Source organism: Phaseolus vulgaris, chromosome 3 (genome assembly GCF_000499845.2).
Source record: "Phaseolus vulgaris cultivar G19833 chromosome 3, P. vulgaris v2.0, whole genome shotgun sequence".
NCBI classification, from domain to species: Eukaryota; Viridiplantae; Streptophyta; class Magnoliopsida; order Fabales; family Fabaceae; genus Phaseolus; species Phaseolus vulgaris.
In genome coordinates this window covers 43778235-43805058 of record NC_023757.2, presented here as the reverse complement: position 1 = coordinate 43805058, position 26824 = coordinate 43778235, and the positions used below count along the sequence as shown (strand labels likewise).

The window sequence follows — 26824 nt, the reverse complement described above, 5'->3', positions numbered from 1 at the left end:
GTTCCTTTTACTAAAAAAAACCCACACTTCCTCTTCCATTTGTCACTCGTAAGCTCTGTTTTTTCCCTCTCCCTCTTCAACTTCTACGCTCTTCTTCCTCTGTCCCTCATAGAAGTTGCTACTTTTTACGCAAGTGCTGTTTTTTTTCTTCTCAAAACCCAAAACTACTCACTTGTGAGAAGCAATGGGTAAGGCGTCAAAGTGGTTTCGCGGGCTTCTCGGTCTAAAAAAAACCGACCATAGTACCTCACCCACAAAGCCACCCAAAGAGAAACGTCGATGGAGCTTCGTTAAATCATACACAGAAAAGGACAACACCACCTCTGGTGCCACGTGTCCACAACAAGGTAGCAATGGAAACAAGCACGCCATGGCAGTGGCAGCAGCCACTGCTGCGGTGGCCGAAGCGGCGGTGGCTGCCGCGGAAGCGGCTGCCGTTGTTGTCAGACTAACGAGCAGCAGCGGTAGGTGTGCTGACGCGGGACCCACAAGGATTCGCCAACACTGGGCCGCCGTTAAGATCCAAGCCGCTTTTCGAGGCTGTTTGGTCCGTATCCTTCACTATTATTCTCACCGATTTTAACAACTTTCTTTTTTTTATTTCTCTGTCGTGTATCTACGCACACAACTCTTTAGTTTTTTTCCTTTTTTTAATCTTCTGGTTTTGTGGCGGTGGTTGTTGTTTTTGTAGTTCCATTGGTTGTGTTACCTAGCTGTTCTGTTTTGTCATTTTGCTCCAAACTAGTTCCCTGAAATTTTTTATCTCCAAATTGTATCATCTGTCAAATATTTTTTTCACAGTAGTACCCGCATCATTGTAGTTCCTTTTCACAATTAAATGGTGCAATCATTTATTGGTTTACAAAAAACTCGAAACTGAAATATTACTTGGAAAATTCAAGCCTTTATTTCATATTTAATAATAACAATAATTATGATAATGATTAGTTAAAACATCTCAAATTTACAAATTAAGAACATAGTTGATGGGTGGTTTAGATGGTTTCTTTTGGGGTAGAGCAGTTCTTGTGCCATGGCCCATAAAAGATACTGTCTTTTTGGTGGAACAATGACATTGGGCTTTGGGTTCTGTGGGGACAGAAAGGAGTCTGAAGGGGGGAACTCGGGTCTTTCCAATGCAAGCTCCAGGGTAAGGGTTCAAGGTGGACCCTGTTCCTGCTTCCTTGTTCACCATCTTAATCCTAATAATAATTAATACGAGTTTTTTGTTTAGAGTCTGTAGACATATAATAGAGTTATAAATTATGAAAAAGGAAATTTCTATATTAAAATAAAAATTCATTTATTTATTTTTCTTATGTGATTTAAAATATTATGTTTTAATAATCTCGCAAATGTGACTTTGTCCTTACAATTGAAAAGCCTTAGTAATGTGGATTTTAGTATTCCCACATGAATGCTGGAGATGTGGACTTATCATTAGTCTGTTTTAAATACTACCTGTGTTGTCTTTTAATGGAGCATGGTACTGTGTTTTTGTCTTTTGAATTTTTTTAATTGAGAATGTTATTCGGTAAAAGTTAAAATTCAAAAGTTCATTATAACTTCATGAGTGCTTTGGCATAACTTCTTTAATTTTACTTCTGGTAATTTTCATTTGGGTTGGCCATGCACTTACACACGACACCATCTATCCGGACTCTGAAATACTTCAATTTTTTTGAGTTCTTGCACGAATGATACAACTTGGTCCTGGAAATTTTCATTGGACTGTGTTACCATTCTCAAATTCTTTTACAAGGTTCTGTTGTGCCACTGTGTGTGTGAAGTCTGCATCTAATTTCTTATTAGGAGAACCAAATGAGGCAGACACTGAGGTTTACCATTACCTGCTAAAACTTTGAATGTAACCTTGTTGCACAGAAGATGCTAATTCTGCTCATGTACTTGTTGCAATGTTTAGGCAAGGAGAGCACTGAGAGCATTAAAGGGGTTAGTGAAGCTTCAAGCATTAGTGAGAGGTCACATTGAGAGGAAGCGTACAGCGCAGTGGCTGAAAAGAGTGCAAGCACTCTTGCATGCACAGGCACAAGTCTCTGCAGGGTTGGCTCTGCATGCCTCACCTTCAAGTGCAAAGTTATCTAGCAACCTCCATGTTAGTATTAGTAAATTGCTTTCTCCGTTGACCTTCCTATCCTTTTTTATTGGAGATTGAAAAGCATTTTTATCTTGTATTTGAAGTGTATAAATTTTACTGTTCAAAGTACTAATCAGCAAGCATAAGTAGATAAGAGTTATCGAAAGACTAATATAGCAAGTTGGTTTGCACCTGTGGAGGTTAACTCATTCTCTTGTTAACCAATATATCAATTGAGCATCTTAATTATTGGATGTATTATTACTCTTGATAAGATTATAGTATTGGGCACCAGAAATGATATGATCATACGGTTTTCCGTATTACCATTTGCAGGGTCCAGAAACACCCGAAAAATTTGAAAGCCCCATCAGTTCTAAGAGTATGAAGTATGAGCAATCACCTATACTCAAGGTACTTTATTTTCTTGCCAGAATTTACCCAACAAGTGTGAATTTTATGCCTTATCAAGTTGTCAATTCTTATGGAAGCATCTATGACATTGTAGAGAAATGGCTCCAAATCATGTGTCCAGATCAATGGCTATCAAGAGATATGTGGGAGTAGGTCGGAGAATCAAGTAACTGAAATATCATGGAACACAGCAAGATCATTGATAAGAACATACAGTTCCAATGATGAAAGAAATGACAGGGTTCTTGAAGTTGATTCTGGAAAACCACATTTTCCAAAGCGTAGAAACCTCTCTTACTCCACAGGTTCTGATCATTATAGTAAGAGTTTGAACAGCACTAAGGAGTCAACATCTCTTCAGTCTGGTCAAAGTCCATGTGGTGAAGTTCAGTCTTACAGTTACAGCTCACAAAAAGTCAACGAGGTTGAGGAGAGTCCGTTCTGCACTGCTGACAATAGTCCACAATTCTTATCAGCCACTTCTAAAGATGATGGCTTCAAAAGAAGCCCTTTTACTCCCACAAGGAGTGATGGCTCTAGAAGCTACATTCGTGGTTATCCTGACCACCCAAGTTACATGGGATGCACAGAGTCTTCAAAAGCAAAGGTCAGATCCCTGAGTGCCCCAAAACAAAGACCAAATTGTGAGAGGCCTGGTTCATCTAATAGATACTCACTTAATGGATTTGATATGTCAAGATCGACCACACAAAGGGCAATGCATGCAAGCTTCACCAACAAGGCATATCCAGGTTCTGGTCGTTTGGACAAGCTTGGTATGCCTGTGGGGTACAGATACTGATTTGTGTTAATGTTTAAGAAGCTTATGTGTCTCTATTTTCATTGTCTTAACATCTGATTTTGCTAACCTGTTGTACTTTGGGTGTCCATTGCGAGTTTAAGTGTCAGCATTAGAAATCTATTTCAAAATTTCAGTGCATGCTGCTGCTAAGTGTCAAATCATTTTGTTACTTGGATGGACTGTTCAAAGGAATTATTATGTTAGCCTTTTAGTTTTCCCTTGCACCCATGATACATTCATAATGATTTCTTTTTTTGCTGTGAGATGGGGCTAACATTTTTAATTGAATCCTCAAATTAATATAGAATCAAATGCACTCAAATTTCACTAAATTTGAGTTGAGATAGGTTAGTATGCAATCAAACAGTTTTAAACACAATCAAATCATTTTATTCTAAAATATACTCTTAACTCTCAAGGAAGGCTTGGATTTAGGGGTGGAGTGTAAACTAATTTCTAACATGTTAAGATTTTAGTTTGATAACAAATAATATTCAAGAAGACTTACATTTTAGTCTTAAAAGAATTTAGAACTCAACTCATTTAAATGATATATATAGTTCAATACCTGAAGTGCTCAGTAATTTATATCAGTGTAATACTGTTATTACTGAGTAGATATCGTAAAGGTGTCGTGGTGTAGTTGGTTATCACGTCAGTCTAACACACTGAAGGTCTCCGGTTCGAGTCCGGGCGACGCCATTAATTTTGTGATTGTTTTAAATTATCTTTTACATTTTGCAAATCTCCATCATGAATAAATTATTTATTGTTAAGAGAAAAAGATGTTGGTTCAAAATCCATTTAGAACATGTACATCTTCGAACTTTATCCATTTAACCAACATTGGTTGGAAGAAAGCCCAAAAAGTTGTGTGGAAAAAATGCGAAGTATTAATTAAGGAAGAAATTCTTTGGTGTTATTAACAATAACGTAAATCATAATTATGGACATCTGTTATTATTTCTTGCTATTATAGTAATGGACCTGTTATTTATGAATTAGGAATTAGAAGTAATCTATAATGATGAATTATAAATGTGTTTGTATTCATAGAGGACAGAGGATATCAAAAAGAAGAAAAAAATAGAGGACAGAGGAATATCAAAAAGAAGAAAAAAAAATAGAGGACAGAGGAATATCAAAAGGAAAGAAAATAAACTAATTTTATTCACATAGTATCTTAAGTTTTCAAGCTTGAGAGAATATCCTTTCCATTTGCTTTTTAACATTGTGTTGTGTCAATGTAGTTTTATCCCGAGCATAAATAGTGGGAATAAATAATATTATTATTGCACAAGAGGTAGTTCATTCGATGAAAAAGAAGAAAGGAATTTATGTGTCAAACATAAAGATATGTGGGTACTAGATTTTAGTTACCAAGAATTATTAGTTATTACAAGTATAAAAATTTATTTTAATAATATTACTGGATCATCCCCTTAGTAGTGAACATTGGTCAAAACTATTTTCTTAAAATTCTATTACAATTTTTCTTTGATATTGGTTTAGGGTTTAAGTAATACAATATCGGTCAAAGTTATTTATTTTTCAGCATCGATGATCTTAGTTTTTTTAACGGCTGAAAAGATTGTTTCAGTCGAGATTAAAAAAATCCTAATTAAAATTAATTGAAAGTTTTACAAGTCAATCCACATTAGAAAAAAATTAACCGCGTTGATTAAAAAATATCTCTAGATATTAACTAAAATACATATGTAAGTTCAAAAATATAGTTGACATGTATCAAAAAATACTTTGGATTTCATTGACATAATAATTAATTATATAAAATAATATAGATAAAGACCTCTCTTGTAGATGAACGATCTTCCATATTAACCTTTGTTCTTTTTTGAAACACTTGTAACAAAAAGCCTTTAATTAATCTAAACAATAGAAATTTTTGACTGCAGAAAAACCTGTCCCGTCTTTTTCCCCTCGTACAGCCCCATTGTCAAAAGTAACTAACCACCACTTTCGACTATGAAGACTATATATTAGCTCATTAGCTCCAATATCTGGAGAAGTAATGCTTGATACGTCACATATTTTACCATTGATATCATAAACAAGTACTATACAGATAAAAAAAAAGTCGAAAGTAACCTAGTTCATCCAAGCTAAAAAACAACATATTTAATGAAGGTGAAGCATTGATGTATCTACCAATTGGCATCTGGACGTTAGAAATTATAAGGCACATTAGTAGAAAATTTTACACTATCGGAAATGTGAAAACAATGACAACTCAGTTAAACTCAAAACCAGCTCATACAGCTTTAGCATTCTCTCGAACTAGGGAAAGCTTAGCCAATAAACCACACAATTGAAGATAAGATCCAACTCCATCACAAATTCTCATATGAGCAAACCCAGTTTCCTGCAATTTGAAGACTGCGTCAGCAAACAGATACTTTATACACGTGTGTATGTATAAGCGAACAGATTATTAACTACCTTCATGAACTCCAATTTCAGATACTCAGCCATATCATAGTTTTTTATGATACGAAAAAGAGTCGTGATGATATCAGTGGGAGAATATCCTAAATCATACAGTTGCTTGAGGCCCGAACAAGCCTCATCAAAGTTCCCTTCAATCACATTACGCACCATATTCTTCACATGCAGTGGATGTGGCTGGTCGCAAACCTGAAACCAACCATAGATTTCAACAAAACCAATGACAAACTGTGAAAAATACAAACCATAGTTGATTCTAACCTTAAAAACATTTGCTTGGTTAACAAATTGGAACCCACTGTATGTTGCTTGCAAGTTATTCAATGCCTGCCTCATATCACCATCGGCAGTGAAAATGATGGCTTCAAGTCCTTCAGGAACGTAGGGAACCTTCAACAAGATCACGACTCAGTTATACATTTCCTCAATATTATTGAAGCCAAAATAGATGACAACCGGTATTATCAAATAGCAGCCATGGAGATGCCACAATGTTATGGCATGGTACTGCTCTCATGGTGGCTCATGGCAGCTATAACGACAAACTCTAACAGGTCTCATTAGTGAGAGTAATAATAAATTTAGAAAAAAAAAAGAAAACAATGAAATATAACAACAGTAGTTACTAAAAAGTATATGTATTATTCTTGTCATAGCAACCCTGCTTCAGCATATAGTATGGGATGCCGTCAACCACCAATAATTGTGGCAAATAAAAACAGTTTTATAACCACAATGGAGGGAGCCTAGAATACTAGGCCACCTTATAAAAAGACTTAGAAGGCATGCACAACATCTCCTCTATAAGATTTAGTTGCCATAAATTTTTTGCGAATCTTTTACCACTATATCACATAAAAACAGCAAAACCAAGGAAGCAAGTGATCAAATATTTAAGAAGATCATGATTTTTAGTTAACACAGTGCAGCAAATACATACAATAATCCTAATCGGCAAACCTTCCAAAAAAAAAATGTTTCTTCCCAACTATGCAACAATAAGCATTATACAACACAGGATGAAAATTTCCCAGAAAGGAAGGAATGCAAAACAGTAGATGAGAAAGATTAAACAGGTCAAAGAATCAAAGTTAAAAAGATGGATACATATACAAACAATCAAAAGATAAGATAGCATTAGATTTGCAAGTCATAAGACTAGTGCAGATAAATAACATAACTTGGAAAATAAAACAAAGGGAAACAAAACAGAAAAAAACTTTCTTCCAAAATCAAGAGCTCCCCTTTTGACACTGAAAAATAATAATAAAGAAACAGAAGATCATAGTAGTGATTGTATTATTATTCATAAGAATTAAGCAATTTCAACTGTGACATTTCCAATAATGACAGATAGTCAAACCAATGCTCCTCTGACAAATAGGAATACCACAAGCATGTCTAATGATAGTTCAAGGCAGAATGGATGTTGGAGGTACCTTTTCCGCTTGAACCACAATCATGAGTCGACCAAGTATCTCTTGATCTAACAACCGTGAAAACCGCACTATGGCACATCTACTCTGAATGGGCTCAATAATCTTAGCTGAAGTATTGCAAGCAAGAGCAAAACGAGTAGAGTTAGAATATATCTCCATTGTCCTTCTCAGTGCTTGTTGTGCCCCTGTGGTCATACTGAATTGAAAAATGAACAAAATTAAAGGGAAAACAAAATAAGAGTAGACAACTTTTTTAGTTATCATGTTATAAATACAAAATATCCACTGCTCTTTCCCATAACAAAATTCTATTAAAACACCTAATTGATCATTATAGTGTAATCTCCCCTCACATTTTCATTTTTTATAACCAAAATTGTGTTGGGTTGTATTAAAACAATAGATTCGTGAGTCTTTTGTCACACTTGACTCCAACAATCTCCCCACCATGACACTTTTGCTGATACAAATAATCTGTAAATTAGTTATTCCCCTACTTTAGTAACCCTTACTTCTACCACTGTTTACCAAAATGGATTTGTCGATACAAATAATCCATAACTTAAGATTATTCATCTACTTTATATTTTATTCATAAAAGTCAATGACTCACTCCGATACCGCTTATTGGATTGTTAGAGAGACATTGGAGAGATTTGATACTAATGAGATATAAGTAAAAAATTAAGATACCAACTCACAAAACCTTAAAACAATAGGTTTGTTCTTCTTATCCATGTATAATCAATGCAAGACTCCAACTCACATTTGTCTCCAACAAACTAACACCTATTCGATAAAACATGCAACAATTGCTATTAATTGGACTAAATTAGATTACCATCAAAACTCACCTATCAGCTTCATCCAGTATTACTATCTTGTGCCTCCCTGGGGGAAGGGTCACTTTCTTCTGAGCAAACATCTTGATCTTGTTCCTCACAACATCAATTCCTCTACGACAAGAAGAAAAAGGATAAATTTAAAGGAAGATGCTGCAGTCAAAGAAGTGAAATGTGAAATCATGAAAGAAACCTATCATCGGATGCATTGAGTTCAAGAACACCTTCCTTGCAATTTGGTCCAAGAAGCTCATGAGCGAGGGCTAGTATGCTAGTGGTTTTTCCGGTCCCAGGAGGACCCTAAGATGAGACAAACAATGAAGGAATGAGAAAGGAAAAAATTGCCCATTTAAGGAAGCTAATGAGAGAAATAAACTCACTGATAATATGAGATTGGGCATGTTGCCATCGCGAGCAATGACTTGCAGTCTAGAGACTGCGTCCTCGTTGCCGACTATGTCAGCGACCTTGTTGGGACGATACTTCTCCACCCATGGCACGTCATAGGTGTTGCTTGCTGAAGATGATGACATGGTTGGCCACCAACAAACAAGGGTTTCAGTTTGAGGTTGCAGAAACCCTCAAAACCCTATGTCCCAAACCACTTCAAACTTGGGAAGAAATTTGTCCCAGTTTTAGAGGGAAAATCCCATGTCAGGGTTGGATTTTGGTACCTCTGAGGACTTTTTATTTATTTATATAAAAATATTTTTTAATTTGTATACTTTAAAATTATTTGTTTCAGTATTTATATGTCCAATTTATTTCTTTAGGTTCCTTTATACTATTTTTTTATTTTTTAAATAATTGTCTCCAAAAATCATACAAATTAAAATACTAAAAATATGCACCTAAAAGAAGTATATAGTATTAGTTAATTAAAAAATAATGTAAAAGTAGGTTTTTAAGGTAATTGTTGAAATAGTTAGTAAAGTTAATTGTTTTAAATTATTTGATAGGATACAAAATTTCTTATATTTTTAACATGTATTTTATTTGTTCTTTACCTTTATTAATATATATATATTTTTATAACTACTGTTTTTGTTACATAATTACTATCTATAACTATGTTTGATTATAATTGATCAAAGGTAATTACTGTTTGAATTATTTATACTACCTAAAAATGTTGAAAAAAACTGCACGAACTTAAATATAAATATTTAATTATTTTTCTCACAGACAAAATAGTTCAACTTATGAATAATTTGTAGTAAAATTACAGTAAATGAATTAGTTTTTCCTTAAACAATAAGTACATTATTCAAATAAAATGAAGTGTTTTTTTTATTTTGTTTTACTATTACAAATTTACAATAATTATTTGAAGAGATAACAGTAAAAGTATTTTAAGTTCAAATATCTTTTTTTAATTTTTGTAATTTAAAAGATTGTATATTGAATAATAATTAATGAGTAAGTATACATTCTTTTCAATCAAAATAACATAATTAAAAAAAAATATCATTTAAAAAAAATCTTTTTTTTTTAAAACATTGAAGTTATTTATGATAATAATGATTTCATATAATCTGATATAACTTAAGTTTCCATATTAAATATAATTAAGAAAAATGTTTTTCACATTTACAATTTTCACTATAATTATTAATTAAAATTACATGCACAAAATACAATTTATTTACAAATGTTACAAGCATTTAATTTAGCTTGAACTTGTATCTTTCATTTATGATTTTTTTTTAAAAATTCAGAAACTGTGAATATAAATAGTGATTTCTTTGAAGTAGTGATTTGCTCAATTTTAAAATAAGAAAATAATTTACCATCTCAAGAAATATGAAATCAAATTACATAATTTTAGAAAAGAAAAACTTTATATGGATCACAAATTAATTGTTGAGAGTTGTGACTTCAATGTTGAAATATCATTTCATTAATGACATTAACTTGATTATAAACATTAGTAATTTGAACCCTATAACTCACATGGTTAAAGAGTAATGTGTACATGCTTTCAAATATCTGAATTGGATTCAAAATGTTCTGTAAGGGAAGAATCAGGTTAGTTGAAGTTTTTTATTATGTCCTATTTTACTCCATACAAATTAGTGATATCAACAAATTTCAATGATGAACTCTCTATTAAGAATGATAATGATTTTGACCAGTTCATAACTATGTTAGGAAGAATATAAAAGTTTGAGATATTATTTTAAAAAATATTCCCCTATTAAACAATCTTGAGATGTGGACAAATAAAATTATAAAAGTCATAAAAAAAATATTGAGAGGTCATCCTATGATTTGATTGATTTTATGAAATAGTTAATTTTTTTTTAGAAAACAAAGAAATTATACATAAAAAAAGTGTTTTAAGAAATACAATTTTGAATAATAAAAGGTGAGAAATAATTATTCAACTCATTGTGAACCAAAAAGGAAGATCATAATTTATTTCAGTCTGCACTTTAAATCTGTCTTTAGAAATGCAAATTTCTCTTCATGAAGAAACCATCTTAAAATTCCTACATTTGTTTTTGTATTTTAATATATTTTTTAAAAAATAATTTCTTATTTTATAATATTTCATGACAATAATATTATTAAAAGTGAGAAACATGTGATTCAAAAGATACTACTTATCCATTCAATATCTTTTTATGTATTCAAAATACATTAATTCTGATATATTAATTTTGTTAATATATTTTAAAATATCAAAATCAATATATTTTAAATGCATAGTAGAAAGATAACACAACATTCTTTAAAAAAAACTTTCAAATCCTTAATATCTTAAAATCATTTATCTTATTTATTTGATAAATAATTTTCAATACTTTGATTTAAGGATTGAAATAAAAAATATATATTGATTTTTTTATAATTACAAGGTATTAAATAATAATTTTAATTTTAATATTTTGTTTATATTTTCAAACAGATATTTTTATTTATTATAACAAATTTACGACTTCTACTACTGAGAATTCATGATATTAAATATCAAATTTGAAAGTAAAAGTAAAATAAAAAAGCTTAAATAAAAAATTACCTATTATATTCAACAATGAGGTCTTTAAATAATGTGATTTATGATGAGATATTTTAAATTTTATCTTATTTATCATATTTTAATGTGCTTTATCGTTATATATTTTAAAATTTATAATAATTATATATTAAATATAATTTATAAGATTGAATTATTTTTAACCCATCGTATTTTAATAGTTTTATTTTTCACAATGTTCTTATTTTATTAGTTATCTAATTATTAATTTTATAATTTCATCATATAATTAATCTGAATTGATTCAGTTATTTGTTATGCGTACAACGCGCAGTCAAACTAGTACATGATAAAAACAAAACACTCTTGAAATCTTTTTAGTTAAGAAATAAACGGTCAAGGAATGAGTATGATTACAAATTTTAAATATAGTTTGAATGAAAACAAAGGGATGAAAGTCTAACTTTAGTTATAAAGAAAGATGGTGAATTCTACAGGTGGATCTTATAAAGTATTTTCATGATAATTGTAGGGAAAGAGAGAAGTTTATAAAAAATTGTCAATCATACCCATATAAAAAATAAAAAAACTAAAAAAATAATTTTCATAATATTTTTTTATTTTTTTTTTAAATTAAATATTTTTATTTATTCATTTTCTTCTATTCCTACGCTTCTCTTCTACCAAACAACTGTATTAATTAAATAAAATAAAACAACGCTGACGTTTGATACTTGAGAAGTTTCAAGAAATTCCCTCCTAAAAAAGAAATAAAAACCCAATTGTTATGTTTCAGCGGGTAAAAGACGAATGCGCGTTCCCGAATATCAAAACGGCAGCGTTGGGTATGTCGTAGACAGTGAACACTACAAAATATAAGGGTCATTTAATATACGATTTCAGATAATAGCTATTTCCATATTTGCATATTCACAGACCTTTGAATTGTTGATTTCTGGAATCCCTTTGTTCTGTTGTTCTGACAGTGTCTGAGGTAGATTCAGATTCAGATGTCCTAAAGCACCTCACATGGCCACCACAAGGTCACCTAATAATTCTTTCGAGGAAGGCGCCGATCCGACGCCGTTCCTCGGCACTTCTTCCGATGACTCTACCTCCGGCCGCCGTCTCCTCCGCCGCCCGAGCCTCCGCGAGGCGGCGCGCTTCCTGCGGCAGGCGAGCGGCCGCCGCTTGATGCGCGAGCCGTCGATGGTGGTGCGGGAGGCGGCGGCGGAACAATTGGAAGAAAGACAGAGCGATTGGGCCTATTCGAAGCCCGTGGTAGTCTTGGATATTCTCTGGAACTTCGCGTTCGTCGTAGCGGCCGCCACCGTCTTGATTCTCGGTCGCAACGAGAATCCGAATATGCCTCTGAGATTGTGGATTGTAGGCTACGCTATGCAGTGCGTTCTTCACGTCGCGTGCGTCTGCGTTGAGTACCGGAGGCGCCAGCGCCGCCGTGAACAGTCCAGCCTCGCCGTCGCTGTTGGTGGCAGCGGGGATTTGAGTTCGGCTTCAATGGAAGGCTCTAGACACTACGTGTCGTTGCCGCAGCTCGAGGACGACGGTATAAGGTAAATTTCTAAACAGTAACTATGCGTCTGGGATTTTAATTTATGAGTACTTTTGCCTTTTTTTTTCTTTTCAGTTTTTATGTATTTATTACGGTAGCGCTGGACTATAATGAATTGAGTTTGCCAAATGAGAGGAACCAGCATGCTTTTAAGTGTTTGCTTGTAACTGAAAGTCCATTTAACTAATTTAAGTTTCATGATATAGGCGGTTTCTTTGCTGTATTGTTGGGATGTGCGTGTGTTAATCGGAAACTCCGCCAAACCTTCAGTTCATGCTTCAGAGAACCCGTGGGGAGATTTTGGGTTCTAAGTTGCTTAGTTAAAAAAGAATTTTTCAGTTCAAAATATATATATGTTCTGATTTTCTGACTTTTTGTTGTACTCTTGGATCTCTAAAATCTCTCTCAAACTGCTTTGAGCGACTGAAATGAATGTTGTAACTTTGTACGAATCGATGATATAAAAGGCTGTCTCATTTGATAATTGGATGAATTATTAGATACTAAAGTTATTTTTATTCACTCTCTTAAAACACGGGTGTAAATGTGTAGGTTGTATGTACAGACAAATTAGTAACAAAAGATATTTGAACCACAACCAGTATGGTGGCTAAGTCTAGACATCTAAATGATGGATGATTAGGGGAAAATTCTCTATTGGCCTGATATACTTTCCAGCAAGGTTATATGTGGGTCAGTTTGTTGCAGTTTTTCTTTTGCATTTTCTATGTGTCTGTTTCATCTCTTCAAAATAATTAGAAGCTAAGGGTTGAAACAATGATACAATATGTCCAATCTTTATGAGATCGGGAAATTAGTACCATCAATCAATTATTGATTCATTCGTCATTTTTTATTTAATATTATGAGTTTTTATTTTTTCCAAACAGTATGGCCAAGCATTTGGAATCAGCCAACACAATGTTTTCATTCATTTGGTGGGTTGTTGGATTCTATTGGATATCAGCTGACAATGAAGGTTTGGTCCAAGATTCTCCTCTGCTTTACTGGTTTGTTTCTCTCTCTCTCTCTCTCCCTCTCTGTATCTGACTCTTCTGTGCTTGTGTAACTTGTTCATATGTCTCTTTGTCGTTTATTTTCCTTTTTCGGGAAACCTATGGTTATTTTAACTAATTACCTTTGACGAATTCTACTTGCTTTGCAGGTTATGTATAGCCTTCCTGGGTTTTGATGTTTTCTTTGTCGTTTTCTGCATTGCACTAGCATGCATAATTGGTATAGCTGTTTGCTGTTGTCTTCCATGTATCATTGCACTCCTGTATGCAGTTGCAGACCAGGTACATCATAGTGTCATTACTGGTTCTTGTTTGTGTTGGTATGGATGTACGAATCTAGTAGTGCCTCAAGTGTTTGTTTCCTTAAATTTGCCTCTACTAATTAACATTTACCTACCGAGTCTTTAAAGAAAATTCATGATATTTATGGCTCCTAGTATTTGAGTTTTTGTATTTACCGAGGCTAAGTAAAATGGAAGGATGAATGACTATAGATTTGCTATTCAGTATAAAGAGACACATGCTAGCTTCTGGGATATGTTTTTTTGTAGATCAAACGGTGTTGGATTTGAATGAAAAGCTGTCTTGTACCAGCAAAATATGTGAAATCTTTAAATTTCATTATTGTTGCTAGTTGTGGTGTGACTTTAATAGGACTTTTAGTGTATCAGATTCTTAGCAGAAATTAGGAATGGAATGTGATTGGGATGGTTGAAGATTGATCTATTGTGCCTTGTATTCAGTCAGTCGCATTAATTGTTACAAAGGAAGTATTATGTTTGTTCTACTGTATAAGGTGAATAACCTAGGCTAAACCATAATATCTTGATAATGCTATTTGACTTTCTGAGGGAGCTAGCACCTGTAGCAAATCAGAAGCGCTGATTGTCTCAGTTGTGTTTGCCTGATCTTCTAGACACTAATTTTTCTCTCTTTTACTTACTAAGCTCTGCCTTCTTTCTGAAGAAAATAAAAGAAAAAGTCTCGTGAATACATATATGATAAAAGGAAATGTTTTTCTATCATATAATAAATACAACAGGTAACCATTGAAGGAAGTTGTCTGGTCTTGCCATGTGGCTTATGAAAAATAGTTTCATGGTTTTGAATTAATGTTTAGTACAAAATGTACGAGAAAAATTGTGGTGAACTCTGAAACTTGTTATGTAGACACAAAAGTGTCTTTTGATGAGGTGGAACTAATTTTGAGATACTTTGCATATGTATGATATGAAAGGTGATATGATCAATTGTGATTAGTTAAAGGTAAAGTTCATTTTTACCTTGCAGAATGGAGACAGTTAAATGAATGTGTCCCCGAGACATTTTAGGGTTCATGATGAGGTGAATTATAACATGATATACTTATAACAAAAATGGCACGTCCTGTATATTTTTGTTGAGATAACATATTTTATCCTGTGATTTGTGTGCTTCGTTCAGGTTGACATTGTTGCCTTCTAGGATTTGTGTTGTGATGAGTAAAATTTGTCATATGTTTTACTTTCCTACATCTTGGTGCATTGTGAATATATTATTGATTATTGAGTATTTAACTGTGAGATAATTGTGTAATCTAGTAATTGTACTGTTCCTTGCCTAATGTCTTTTTTCTCATTTGTTCGGGATTAAAAAAAAACAGGAAGGGGCATCAAAAGAAGACATTGAGCAATTGTCAAAATTCAAGTTCCAAAGAACCGAAACTAATGAGAAACTTGCTGGGAATACACAAGGAGCTGCTGGAGGGATAATGATGGAATGTGATACTGATTCTCCCATTGAACATGTTCTTTCTGATGAGGATGCGGTATGATGCTCATTTTTGTTATGCGTTGGCTTGGCCTTTTTCTTCCTTTGCCTCATTCTTTTTTTTGGTCTGTCTTTTTCAATATATTTCAAAGGGAAATCCATGTTTGTTCCAAACACTGGCCTTGTTATAAGCCATAGCACAGAGTCGTGTTTTCAACACATTCCCAGATTGGAGAATACATTTTGCATTTATTTTGGTGTGATTCGCCTTCCATCTCCTCCTTTTTGGCACGGCTTTTCAATCTAATTTTACGTTGGGAGGAAATTTAACAAAGTGGTTCCAGAAAATGGGAGATAATTTTCATGAGATCAGTAATTTGCTTTAGGAAAACTGATTGCACCCTCTGTTGTTGTGCTCTGCTAATCTGAATTTTTTTGGGTTGCAAACTGTAGGAATGTTGCATCTGTCTTTCTGCTTATGATGACGGGGTTGAACTTAGGCAACTTCCTTGTGGCCACCATTTTCACTGTTCCTGTGTGGACAAATGGCTGCATATCAATGCTACTTGCCCCCTCTGCAAGTACAATATCTTGAAAAGTACCAGTCATGGTCAAGACGAAGTTTAGGCAGAAAAGTTCTAGCAGGCATGCCGGGGAAATTGCATATCTTTTGGTTCACAGTATATTAGGCGCAACTTGTTTATATAATCCAATACAGGCCTTTATTGTAGTTGCTGCTTCATACTCTCGTAGTGATAGTTGTTTTGATTATTCTTCGTTTTGAGTGCTTCTTACTGGTTATGTATATCTGCTCATTGTATACCGTAAATAATTATTTTGAGGCAGTTTGGTTGTCATTTTTTTATTTTATTTTTTTATCATTAGTGTTCTTTGAGAGTATACTGCCTTTTGTAAACAAAAGTATGCCTCGGTGTACCGTTTGATCACAGTCGATTCAACCTTCCTCCTTCTTAGTCACTAATTTTCTGAATTCAAATTGAGGCTGTTCCAAGTGTCGGGTTTACCACTATCTCGATTGGTTGCTGATTCTATTGCTGAAGAACAATACCAAAATAATGAGTGGCTACAAGCTGAATACGAGGAATAACTTTTGGTTATTGAAAATTTGCAGCTCCTGTTTTTTGCTGAATCACATTACAGTTAAGAAGTTCCAATTATGGTTTCGGGTTCATCTGATATTGGTGGCTTCGTTGTAGTTTTACACATTTCAAAAGTAGTTCATTTAATATTCCAAATGTAGTTCACAATGTCTCACATTAATATTCCAAATGTAGTTCACAATGTCTCACATTCTGGGATAAATTCGAAGGGTTAGGCTTTGACATCTGATTTTATTATTGATGATGATGAATGGTTATGTATAATACGAGTTTCAGAATATCAACATGTTTGAATCATTTTGTTTTTGTGAAGAAAATTAACTCTAGTGTTCTATAAAAAAATGAAATTTTAGCGAACCATATATGATGAGTATATTTATTATTTTATGATTTAAATAAAGCGAGCTTTATATGAACTCACGCTTGAAAAAAAAATGTAGAGATTTCATAATATTCTATATGAAAAATTCTCACATGACACACTATTTATTTATATAATGATTTTTTACTGTAATAAATGATGGTTATAAATATAAAATATTAAATTTTTTAATGGTCAAGATTAAAAGATGTCTTGTGGAACTTTTAAAGTAATAATGTTGACTATTAAATTAAACTTTGATTATCTACATATGGTTTTATATATTCATTGTTCTTCATTTCCTATGAAGAAAAGTTCAGTAAATATACCAGCCATATACATACGTGACTGCAATCAAATACCTAAATATCCATACATTGGTGTCAAAATATACTTACACACACATACACGAATTTATCCTTTAAATTTTCCATTAGAACACTATTTTTAAATAAACTATTATAAGTTATGAACTATATATTTAAAATAAATATTTGTAATTATTATAGTTTATAAAATGTTTAAATTAATAAAATCTAAAATGTAATATTATATAAGTTATGAATGTAGTATTATATAAATATTTAAATAACTATATATTTATCTTCTATAATTTATTTCATACATTGATTAAAATATATTTATATAAAGTTATGAGTGTAAGGATTTTCTTGTGTCTATTAAACCTATATCCTAATTTGTTGACACTCTAACTCTCATCTTATAACCCCATTTCATTATTTTTTATATTCAATAATTTAACTTTATTTTAATTAAATAACTTAATTTTATATATTATTATTATTTATTATTTATGGTTGTTATAAGATTGTCAAATAGGAACACTGCTATCAAAAACATCTTATTAAATAGTGTGTAGTGTGTGGGTTGGTATATTTATTAGATTTATTAAATGAAACGTATGTGTGTGGTGGTAGCGTTGGAGTTAGTTGCAAACAATTATAATGTGTAGATGGGTGCTGAGTGTTTTTTATTTTTTAATACGAATTAGTTATCACGAAATTTAGAAAACACTTGTGTTTTAGTTAAAAAATAAATATATATTTAAAATTTATTATATTGTTACTTCTCAAAACTTAATTTATAAAATATATTTTAAAATAAAAATCCAAATATACACTACGAAAAACTTTTTTCTTCCTAAACCGGACTGAAATAAAAAATAGCTGATCCAACTCTTTGGTACGCGGATCACCTTCATTAATAGAAATTAATTTTAGAGACAAAAAAATAATTAGTTTATAGTGACAAAATTATATACCATTCTAGATACTATTTTTTTAAATAATTGATAGTTAAAACCTTAGTAACTAATTACATATCAATTTAGAAACAATTTAGTAATAATAGAAACTAATTTAGAAATCAAATTTTTTTTCATCTTTAAAATGATCTTTAATTTAATCAATATAACAACTAATGTGGTCTCTCAAATTAATTTTTATTTCATGATTTTCTTGTACTGATATGTTTCTATATCCTCTTATTTTATTTTATTTTATGCAACACATAACAAGATAGATGCTTCTTTTATATAAGTAAAAATCATAAAAAGATACCATTATTTTACAAAAATAAACATTTTTTAACACAAATTATACGTTAGATATATGATAAATATTTATATTGTAATATAAGATTACTTGAATTATTAGTATTTTTAAAAATTTAAAATTTTAATTTAAAAACAAAATAATAACTTATGTGAGACTTACTTTTCTTTTTACTAAAAATAATTATATTGTAATACAAGATCACTTTAGTAATCAGTATTTATAAAATGTTAAAATTTTAATTTAAAAAAAAAAACCTTATGTGAGACTTACTCTTTTGTTTACTAAAAATAATTTAAAAATTATAAAGGTTAAAATTCTAATTTGTAGAGTATATAATTAGCTATTTATAAAACTCGCAATTTTTTAAAACTTGTTTTCTTTTTTATTTTCTTTCCCTTCTTTTACTTTTTTTTTACATCAATTCTCATCTTTTTTCGCAATTAAATACTGCCAATAAATGATTGCAGAAAATAATTTTTGACTGATAATTTTTTTTATAGAACATGTTTATTATTATTATATAAATGTTCATTTTAGCCTTTTCTAGAATGTTTAGAGATTTTATAGGTTTTATGAGATAAAAAGATAGTTTTCTCAAGCTAAACCTTGTTTTTTTTTATGTTATTGTTGTGGAGGTGTCTCATATCATCCGCTAAAAAAACAATTAAATAAAAAAATAATAATTAGTTATTATATTAAATAAATTAAATATTATTTTTAAAACTAAAAATTATTGATATTTAAAGTGATTTCTATTATTAATAAAAATATATAAAATAGTTTTTAAATTGGTATCTAAATTAGTTATCAAGATTTTAGCTATTGATATTTTAGATTATAAATTAGTTTCTTAAAAAATAATAGAGACTAATTTAAAATATAAAGTAGTTTGTAGTTAAAATTTTGATAACTAATGATAATATACCAATTTATAATTTATTTTATAATTTTTTATTAATAATATAAATTACTTTAAATATTAATATTTTTTTAATTTATAAAATTATATTTAATTTAATCAATATAATAATTAAATATTTTGATCTCTAAAATTAGTTTTTAAGAAAGGCCTAATTATCATATAAAGAGAGTTAATAAGCTTCAATTTAGTTTTAGGAATATTTAGTCAAATTGAGATTTGATGGATTTTTGTGTAGATTCTTGACTGAGAATGTTAAATTGGTTTGGAGTAGTCGTTTTAAATTAGGACTAGTTGTTGAGAAAGTACATGATTAGATTAGATTTGTTTTGAATTTTTTAATCTTGTTAAAATTGGTAATAGTTGAGTTATGTCTTAAGATAATTTTTGTTTGAAATTAAATGGTGTTTTGATTGTTGAGATGGTTTGATGAGATGCAATGTATTGCTTTTGAGATTGCTTTTGAGATGTTATGGAACATGTTATAATAGGTATATTTGGTGATATTTTGATGCATGTTATAGATTTTATAGATTTTGCATAGTTTACTATTTTAATTTTCCTTAATCATTGGGAAAGTTGGTTAAGCTAACTACTTGAATTTGAAAGAGACATTAAGATGAAATCCTGGCAACAAACCTGAACAGAATTGACTGGGAAAGATATTTGGTCCACAACTACAAGCACAACGAGATCAAATTCAACATAAAACTAAGATTCTAGAGATTATGGTTAATAGTAAAACCATTATCACTATTTCAATGGTTGTCTACAATTGATTCTTGAGATGAAATTAACACCTTAAAAAAATGTGTTACTCCTGAGATCAAAGATCCATTTCTTGAGTTGCAAGAAAAAAAAAAACGAAAGAAAATCATATGAAATTAAGACAATTTTTTGGCAATAATCTATCTCTATATCATAACCTAGTCTTGAAAGAAACTCAGATTTCTATTTGCATGTAATATCTTCTCATGTTTCCATCTAAAGCTTAAAATATTGCTTTCACCTTAAATTGAAGTTTTTTTATGCGAATATATTATAGTATATTTGGAAAAATGCTAGAAATTACTCAGCGGTATTTAACTAATACATATTTTTGTGAACATGTCTTCAATAAACTTGAATCGTCAACACATAAGCAAACACATTTAATTCATGACTACTCTCAAAACAACGTAGTCAAACTCAGTAAAAAAGAGGGCTATAAGAGGGTGGGCTTAAAAGGTTGGTATTGAATTTGGGTTTCTACATTGGCACTCAATAAATCCAAGACTGTTTTTTTTCTGCACCTCCCTATATTCTTCTCTCACCTCCATCAATTTCTGTATTTCCAAAAATATTCCTGTAATATTATGGATTATGTAATCTGTAAGTTTTTTTTCCGAATTCGTAATTAACTTCTAGATTACATAATCTGAAAGCCTTTTTTCAAATGCATGATTAATTTTCAGAGATTATGTAATATGGAAGTCTTTTTTAGCTTTTGGATTATGTAATCCTGAAATCTTTTTTCAAATGTGTCTCCAGATTATATAATTCAGAAGCTGCTCTATAGGATGACACAAGAAGGATAAAAAGATATTTTCGCGTTTTGTATAGGGTGGCAGAAGAACCTAGGGAGGTGCAGGAAGAAACAGCCTAAATCCAATGTAAATTTGATTTTTTAAACCCTCTGTGATTTGGCAATTTCTTACTGCACCTCCATGTTTTCTCCATACACTTCCATAGAAGACTTGAAATGACAATTTTGTCATTTTTTTCATCTTTTTTATTGACACCTTTTTTTTTCAACTGTATTTTGAATCCTATAATTCAGAAGGTGTTTTATGGGTTTTGAATTCCAAACTTTAGAATTTAAAAAATAAAATTGTATTTTTTGGGTTTGAAAATACCTTCAAACATTATAATTCATAATCCAATTTTGAATTTTAGATGAACAGATTATATAATTAAAAAATGGAAAAAAAATCCTAAAGAAAGATAATTTTGGAATTGAGAGATTTATGAAGATTTTGGGAGAAAATATGGGAGTTAAACTAGTACTGAACTACGCATTTTTCTTTTAATTTGATTAAGAGTCGTAACTGAAAGCTAACACCATATATTTCATTTGATGAATTTGATTAAGTCATCCCATTTTACGTCCTCCAAATAAAAATATCATTTTGCAAATGATTATCATTTTTTTTTCTCAACCTACCAAACAGATACTCAAGTAAAAGCAAGCATTTGTTGCTTCTCACGAAACAATGTTTTAATATTAAAGTGTCATATCTTCAAAGAATAATGATATTTTGGTACTTTTATTTTTGGATAGAATTACTTTACAACTTGTTATAGTAATACGATAATATAAATGTTTAAATTAACAAAATAATTTTTAAATATTATATTATTATACTATTATAATGAGGTTATCAAGTAATTATATCCAAAACAAAGAGTGTAAAAAATACCAATTTTCATCTTCGAACATGCTATTATTTAAAATGCAGGTTCATATAATATGGTTGAATAGGTTGAGCTTGACATTTCGACTAACTTATATAATTTAACCTTCTTTTTATCAGCTATAATTTAACCTATTAACTCAATGTGGGTTGGATTGATTTAGTATTGTTTCTAACTCTTTAATCTATAATTTTTTTTCTTAAACTACATTTAATATTTATGTTGTTTATGATATCTCTTAAATATTTACTAGTTTTATAATAATTTTCTCTTTTCTTAATTACATCTTATTATAATTAATGTGATTGAAATGAAATCAAAGTGTTATGGATTGAAATGAAATTCAATGATTGTGATCGAAAATAGATCCATGTGTGATCTATATGAATGATGAAATTAGTATTGAAATTTTATATGAAAACATTTAAAGAAAAGTTTATAAATTATTGGTCTAATTTGTTCTTTTTGTATGAAGTATGTTATGAAATTTATTTGCACTAACTTATCCTTGCTTTTGTTGTTGGTGTGTTTGAACTGCGAGGATTGTACTACGTACACGAGCATATGACCATATAGGTACAGGAGAGCCTTAAAGACTTTAGAATTTTATTTTGAGCTATGAATTTGTAAATATTTATATTTCTATAGAAATATGTAGAACGTGTATTGTAATAGTTAAATGTATTTTTGGAGTGGTACAATGTTTACTTAATTTGTTTAATTATTATTTTTACTTAATTTTCTTTTCACTTATCTCTATTCAATGTGAGATTTTTGATTTTATTTACTTGTATAAATTCACAAATCTCTCTTACTCATATAACAATATATTTTTCTATTTATATAACATTATTTTTCATATACATGAATTCGATAAGTCTCGGATCATAAAATCAACCTATATTTAAGAGACATTGACACTATCTTTAACCCAACATCTTAAAAAAAAAAAATTTACAAAGTTTTTTTTTTCTTATATATTACTATCATATTTATCTTAAATTTTTTTTTCAAGAAACGTGAGACTCCTAACTCATCTCACTTATTAATAAGATTATAATCTAATAATTATTTAGAGTTTTACCCAAGGAAAGCGAATAGTGTTATGATTTTGTGATATGAAAAACAAACACTTGTATAAGAGAGGTGCATAATATTCAATTGAAAATGAAAAGGGAAAATTATTAAAGTATTCCCGGACTCGCGCTAAATGTTGCGCGCACAATCCACAAAGACCGCTATTTTATTCCGGCAAAGTAATATGTTATTGTTAGGGGTAATTTCGTCTTCATCAGAAGTGTTTCTCACTTCAGAATATACCAATGATAATCTTTCTAAATTATTAAAAAACATAAAAAAATTCAACACCAATAATATATATATATATATATGATTTTTATGAAGTGAGACAGAGATGATTTGGACGTTAGAGATGCCAACTCTTGGGTTTAATATAAACATAAGTAAACAAACAGATATAAACAAAAAAAAACGTGTAACTACATAATTTAATGAATCCGAAGGACGTGTTGATGTTCCAGATGGGGTTGTTCTATAATGAACTTTTTAGGGTTTAGGATTTTTTACTTTTTCTTTTTTTTAGTTAAAATAATTTTTTTTATAATAAAAAAATCAATAAATATGAAACTTCAAGAGTTGTTCAATCTGTATAAAACCAACTTACCTGAGATTCAACCTAAAAGAATAAATACTAAAAAAATTATAAACAAATCATCATCTTATAAGAGAATAATAAATCTTAAATAATAAAAAAAATCTGAACGAACCTGGAATATAACATGATAACGACACTAATAGTAAGAATTTGACTAAATTGCAATTTTAATTTCATTTTTATTTCTAACAATTTCTTATTTCTCTATTTTTTATTTATTTTAATTAAATTAGTTCTTATGGTACCTTGAACTTGTCAAGGTTAGACATTTATTGTTAAAAAAATGTACTTCATTGGATTTGAACCCCTGGTCGATTTTCCTTTGCCAAATTTGTTGAGCATTGAGTTTGTAAGTGAGAAATCTAAAATCAGAAAGGGAAGTGTAAATAATAATCAATCATTGCTCACCTTCACAAAGCTCAAATCATTGCATATGAAATGAGAGAAACTTCCAAGTCATGATTGTTGAAATTTGAAAAGAGACCTTCCACCAACCTGCTAGCCATCTTAAAGCTTACTCAAGATCACCAAACAAGCATCCAAAAAGAAAATATGACCAGAAACCAAACTTAAAGGACGCATGTCAGCACCCTAACAAAAGATTGAAATGGATTTTGTTTCTAAATGAGACATGTAGCTAAATTTGTAGAGCTTAAGGCTTAACCTGCAACCACAAGAATTAGGTAGCTAGCAGCAGCTGGATGAAAAGAAAAGTGAGACTTATAACAGAAGCAAAGGCATTCCTTCCTCTCTACTCAACAAGATGCAAAGGACCACATAAGAACTGTTATTATCACCAAAATCTCACAACTATGAGAAGGATGTAATGTAACAGCAGTTTTCTCAAAGGAGAGAGTAAAGAAGCATTAAAAAAAATTAAGATGCCCCCAGATGTACTTCATTTTCGTCCTCTCCTATCACCTCTAGTTCAATTTTCTCCTTCACTCACATCTCCTGCACAAGAAAATCATATTTGTTGTGTTCACAAATATTGGCAAGGAAGGAAAGGGATGAATCTCACCAAAAAGAAACTCATTCCCATCCTTGTTTTCATCCTTTCAGTCATATCAATCCTCAGACTTCTGAGCCTCAATGTCAAGACTTCACCCTTTTCCACGGGGATATCTGCTTTGTTTCCAGCTCCTCAACACAATTGTTCTTCACCTTTGTCCACCTGCAACAAAATTGCATCACCTACTCCTGGATCCTCAGATCAGCCTAGAAAACCTCCCAACACCACAACCACCCTGACTGAGAAAGAATTCAAAGTTCTTTCAGATCTCATTGCTCTTAAATCCCCATGCAACCTCCTTATATTTGGATTTCAACCCCAGTACCTCATCCTCTCAAACATGAATGCTGCTGGTAGCACCATCTTTCTTGACGATGACCCTGATAAAATAAGCAAGGTAAGAATAAACTCCAACAACACTCAAATATACAGATTTGAGTATAACACGCCAACAAAAGCAGGTTACAAACTTCTCCAGCACGCAAGGCAGAACCCAGCTGCATGCGTGCCAAATCCTAGATTCCTTCAAAAATCAAAATGCAAGCTTGCATTGAAAAACTTGCCATTACAAGTGTATGAAAAGAACTGGGATGTCATGGTGGTAGATGGACCCAGTGGGGGTTCACCAGAATCACCTGGCAGGATGGGGTCCATTTACACTACTAGTGTTCTAGCAAGAGCAGGGAATACTTCAGATGTAATAGTACATGATGTAGATCGTATCATAGAGAAATGGTTTTCATGGGAGTTCTTGTGTGATGAGAATTTGTTGTATTCTAAAGGGAAGTTATGGCATTTCAGAATCAGAGGTCTCTCAAATTCCACAAGATTCTGCCCTGTTGAGGTAGGGAAATAGTATTAAATTTTTTTGTTACAAACATGGTATACAAAACTCACTAATCAATTAGCCTTTTTCACCCTAAACGTGCCACTGGATAAACTACATTTCAATTACAAACATGGTATACAAAATATACAATTAGTGGCTCAAATGATGATAAATGTGAGTCAAACACAGGTTATCTTAATAAACTTTCAAGTAACTGGTGATAATTTTCAGTATTTTGCATACTACGATGGACCATGCTGCCCCGAGGAAAACATGTTGCAAATCAATCCTATCTAACATTGTCAAAGAATCCAGCATTGAAAATCATGCTGGTTGACATAAACTCTAAATGATGAGTAACCGGACAAAAAATGTGCTGATAAACCATATAAAAGTTTCAAATTTGTTGCTTTTGCTTTTGAGTCATAACATTTTCCACTCACTGAATATAAGAGGTTTAGGAAGGATTCTGCAACTAACGGGCAACACAAGGATCATAAGATAGAAAATGCATCATCCATACAGAAACATCACCATTACACTCAATCTTCTCTGAACGGTACACGAGAGATTCAGAAAAAGTGTCAACTGTCAAGAATTTTTGCGTATAAGCACAAACGCCATGTTGCCACTGAATGCATAATTTGAACGGTTAGTACCTTTCTGAAAGCTTTGTATTGCTATAGGAATGGAAGCAAAAACAAAAATAAAAAGAGACAAGGGAAGAGGGGTAAGTGATGTTGGAAAACTGAGTGAGTAATTTCACAGACTTCTTAGTTTTAAATCTTAGGGTAAAAAATGGTGTCAAACCCACAATTGGATCTGTTGTTTGAACTCGTTGATAGAGTTTCGTAGACCTTGTTGATCTTGATTTTCTTGAGGAATTAGGTTTTCTCTTCTATTCTCAAAGTAGTAGTGTGATTCTCAACAAATAAAACTAGTGTTTATAGCAATGAAGGAAACATTACTGATTAAAATATTTGTTATCCAACAAAATCTAAAGATTAATAATTACTTGCAATCCAATACATTTACAATTAAAGATAAAGCTGAATAACTGGTAACTGTCTTCTTTTCGTAGCATTCTACCATCTAACATTTGATAGACATAATACAAGAAAACAGAAAAATATCAAAGGAAGTAAAAACAGATATAAAAGTACAAATATGCATTTCAAGAAGAAAACTACAATCCTTGATCATCAAAGACGTGCAGTTAGATACCTAAAATTTAGGCAAAACTTCAGATCCATTGTTCTTGCAACCAACCCAACCAATCAGGTGACATAACATAAAAAATTAAGAAAAAAGACACACGGGAAAAGGACCATATGAAGTTACCCACCAAGGAGTGCAGAAACTCGTGTATTCATATTTTGATGATTAACAGAAATACCTACCCACTATCACAAACACAAACAAAAAAAGACAAAGGAACTCACTGCTTTATTAGTGGGAGTAGGTGGTAACCTTCCTTTTTCGCCTTTAGCACCATGG

General features: G+C 31.1%; 4 protein-coding genes and 1 non-coding gene across 5 annotated transcripts; 4 read left to right on the top strand and 1 right to left on the bottom strand.

The window, feature by feature from the left end:
• LOC137807976 (protein IQ-DOMAIN 22-like) lies at positions 1 to 3538 on the top strand. Its single transcript, XM_068608857.1, has 4 exons — positions 1 to 547; positions 1925 to 2116; positions 2435 to 2512; positions 2607 to 3538. Exons 1-4 carry the CDS (start codon positions 185 to 187, stop codon positions 3312 to 3314), a joined length of 1341 nt encoding a protein of 446 aa, XP_068464958.1. The 5' UTR covers positions 1 to 184; the 3' UTR covers positions 3315 to 3538.
• Positions 3539 to 3942: 404 nt separating this feature from the next.
• Positions 3943 to 4016, top strand: TRNAV-AAC (transfer RNA valine (anticodon AAC)). The gene has a single exon. It is a non-coding gene; the product is annotated as a tRNA-Val (tRNA).
• A 1334-nt stretch (positions 4017 to 5350) lies between these two features.
• LOC137807975 (replication factor C subunit 2) lies at positions 5351 to 8733 on the bottom strand. The gene is made up of 7 exons (XM_068608856.1): positions 8442 to 8733; positions 8255 to 8361; positions 8074 to 8175; positions 7220 to 7415; positions 6042 to 6170; positions 5775 to 5969; positions 5351 to 5697 (listed from the first exon to the last, which is right to left on the bottom strand). The coding sequence occupies exons 1-7, from the start codon at positions 8592 to 8594 to the stop codon at positions 5587 to 5589; spliced, it is 993 nt and encodes a 330-aa protein (XP_068464957.1). The 5' UTR covers positions 8595 to 8733; the 3' UTR covers positions 5351 to 5586.
• A 3100-nt stretch (positions 8734 to 11833) lies between these two features.
• LOC137807974 (E3 ubiquitin-protein ligase At1g12760-like) lies at positions 11834 to 16361 on the top strand. The gene is made up of 5 exons (XM_068608855.1): positions 11834 to 12615; positions 13505 to 13624; positions 13780 to 13912; positions 15273 to 15437; positions 15833 to 16361. Exons 1-5 carry the CDS (start codon positions 12071 to 12073, stop codon positions 16004 to 16006), a joined length of 1137 nt encoding a protein of 378 aa, XP_068464956.1. The 5' UTR covers positions 11834 to 12070; the 3' UTR covers positions 16007 to 16361.
• An 8006-nt stretch (positions 16362 to 24367) lies between these two features.
• On the top strand, positions 24368 to 25354 carry LOC137805659 (glucuronoxylan 4-O-methyltransferase 2). Its single transcript, XM_068605599.1, has one exon. The coding sequence runs from the start codon at positions 24368 to 24370 to the stop codon at positions 25352 to 25354; it is 987 nt and encodes a 328-aa protein (XP_068461700.1).
• Positions 25355 to 26824: the final 1470 nt, after the last annotated feature.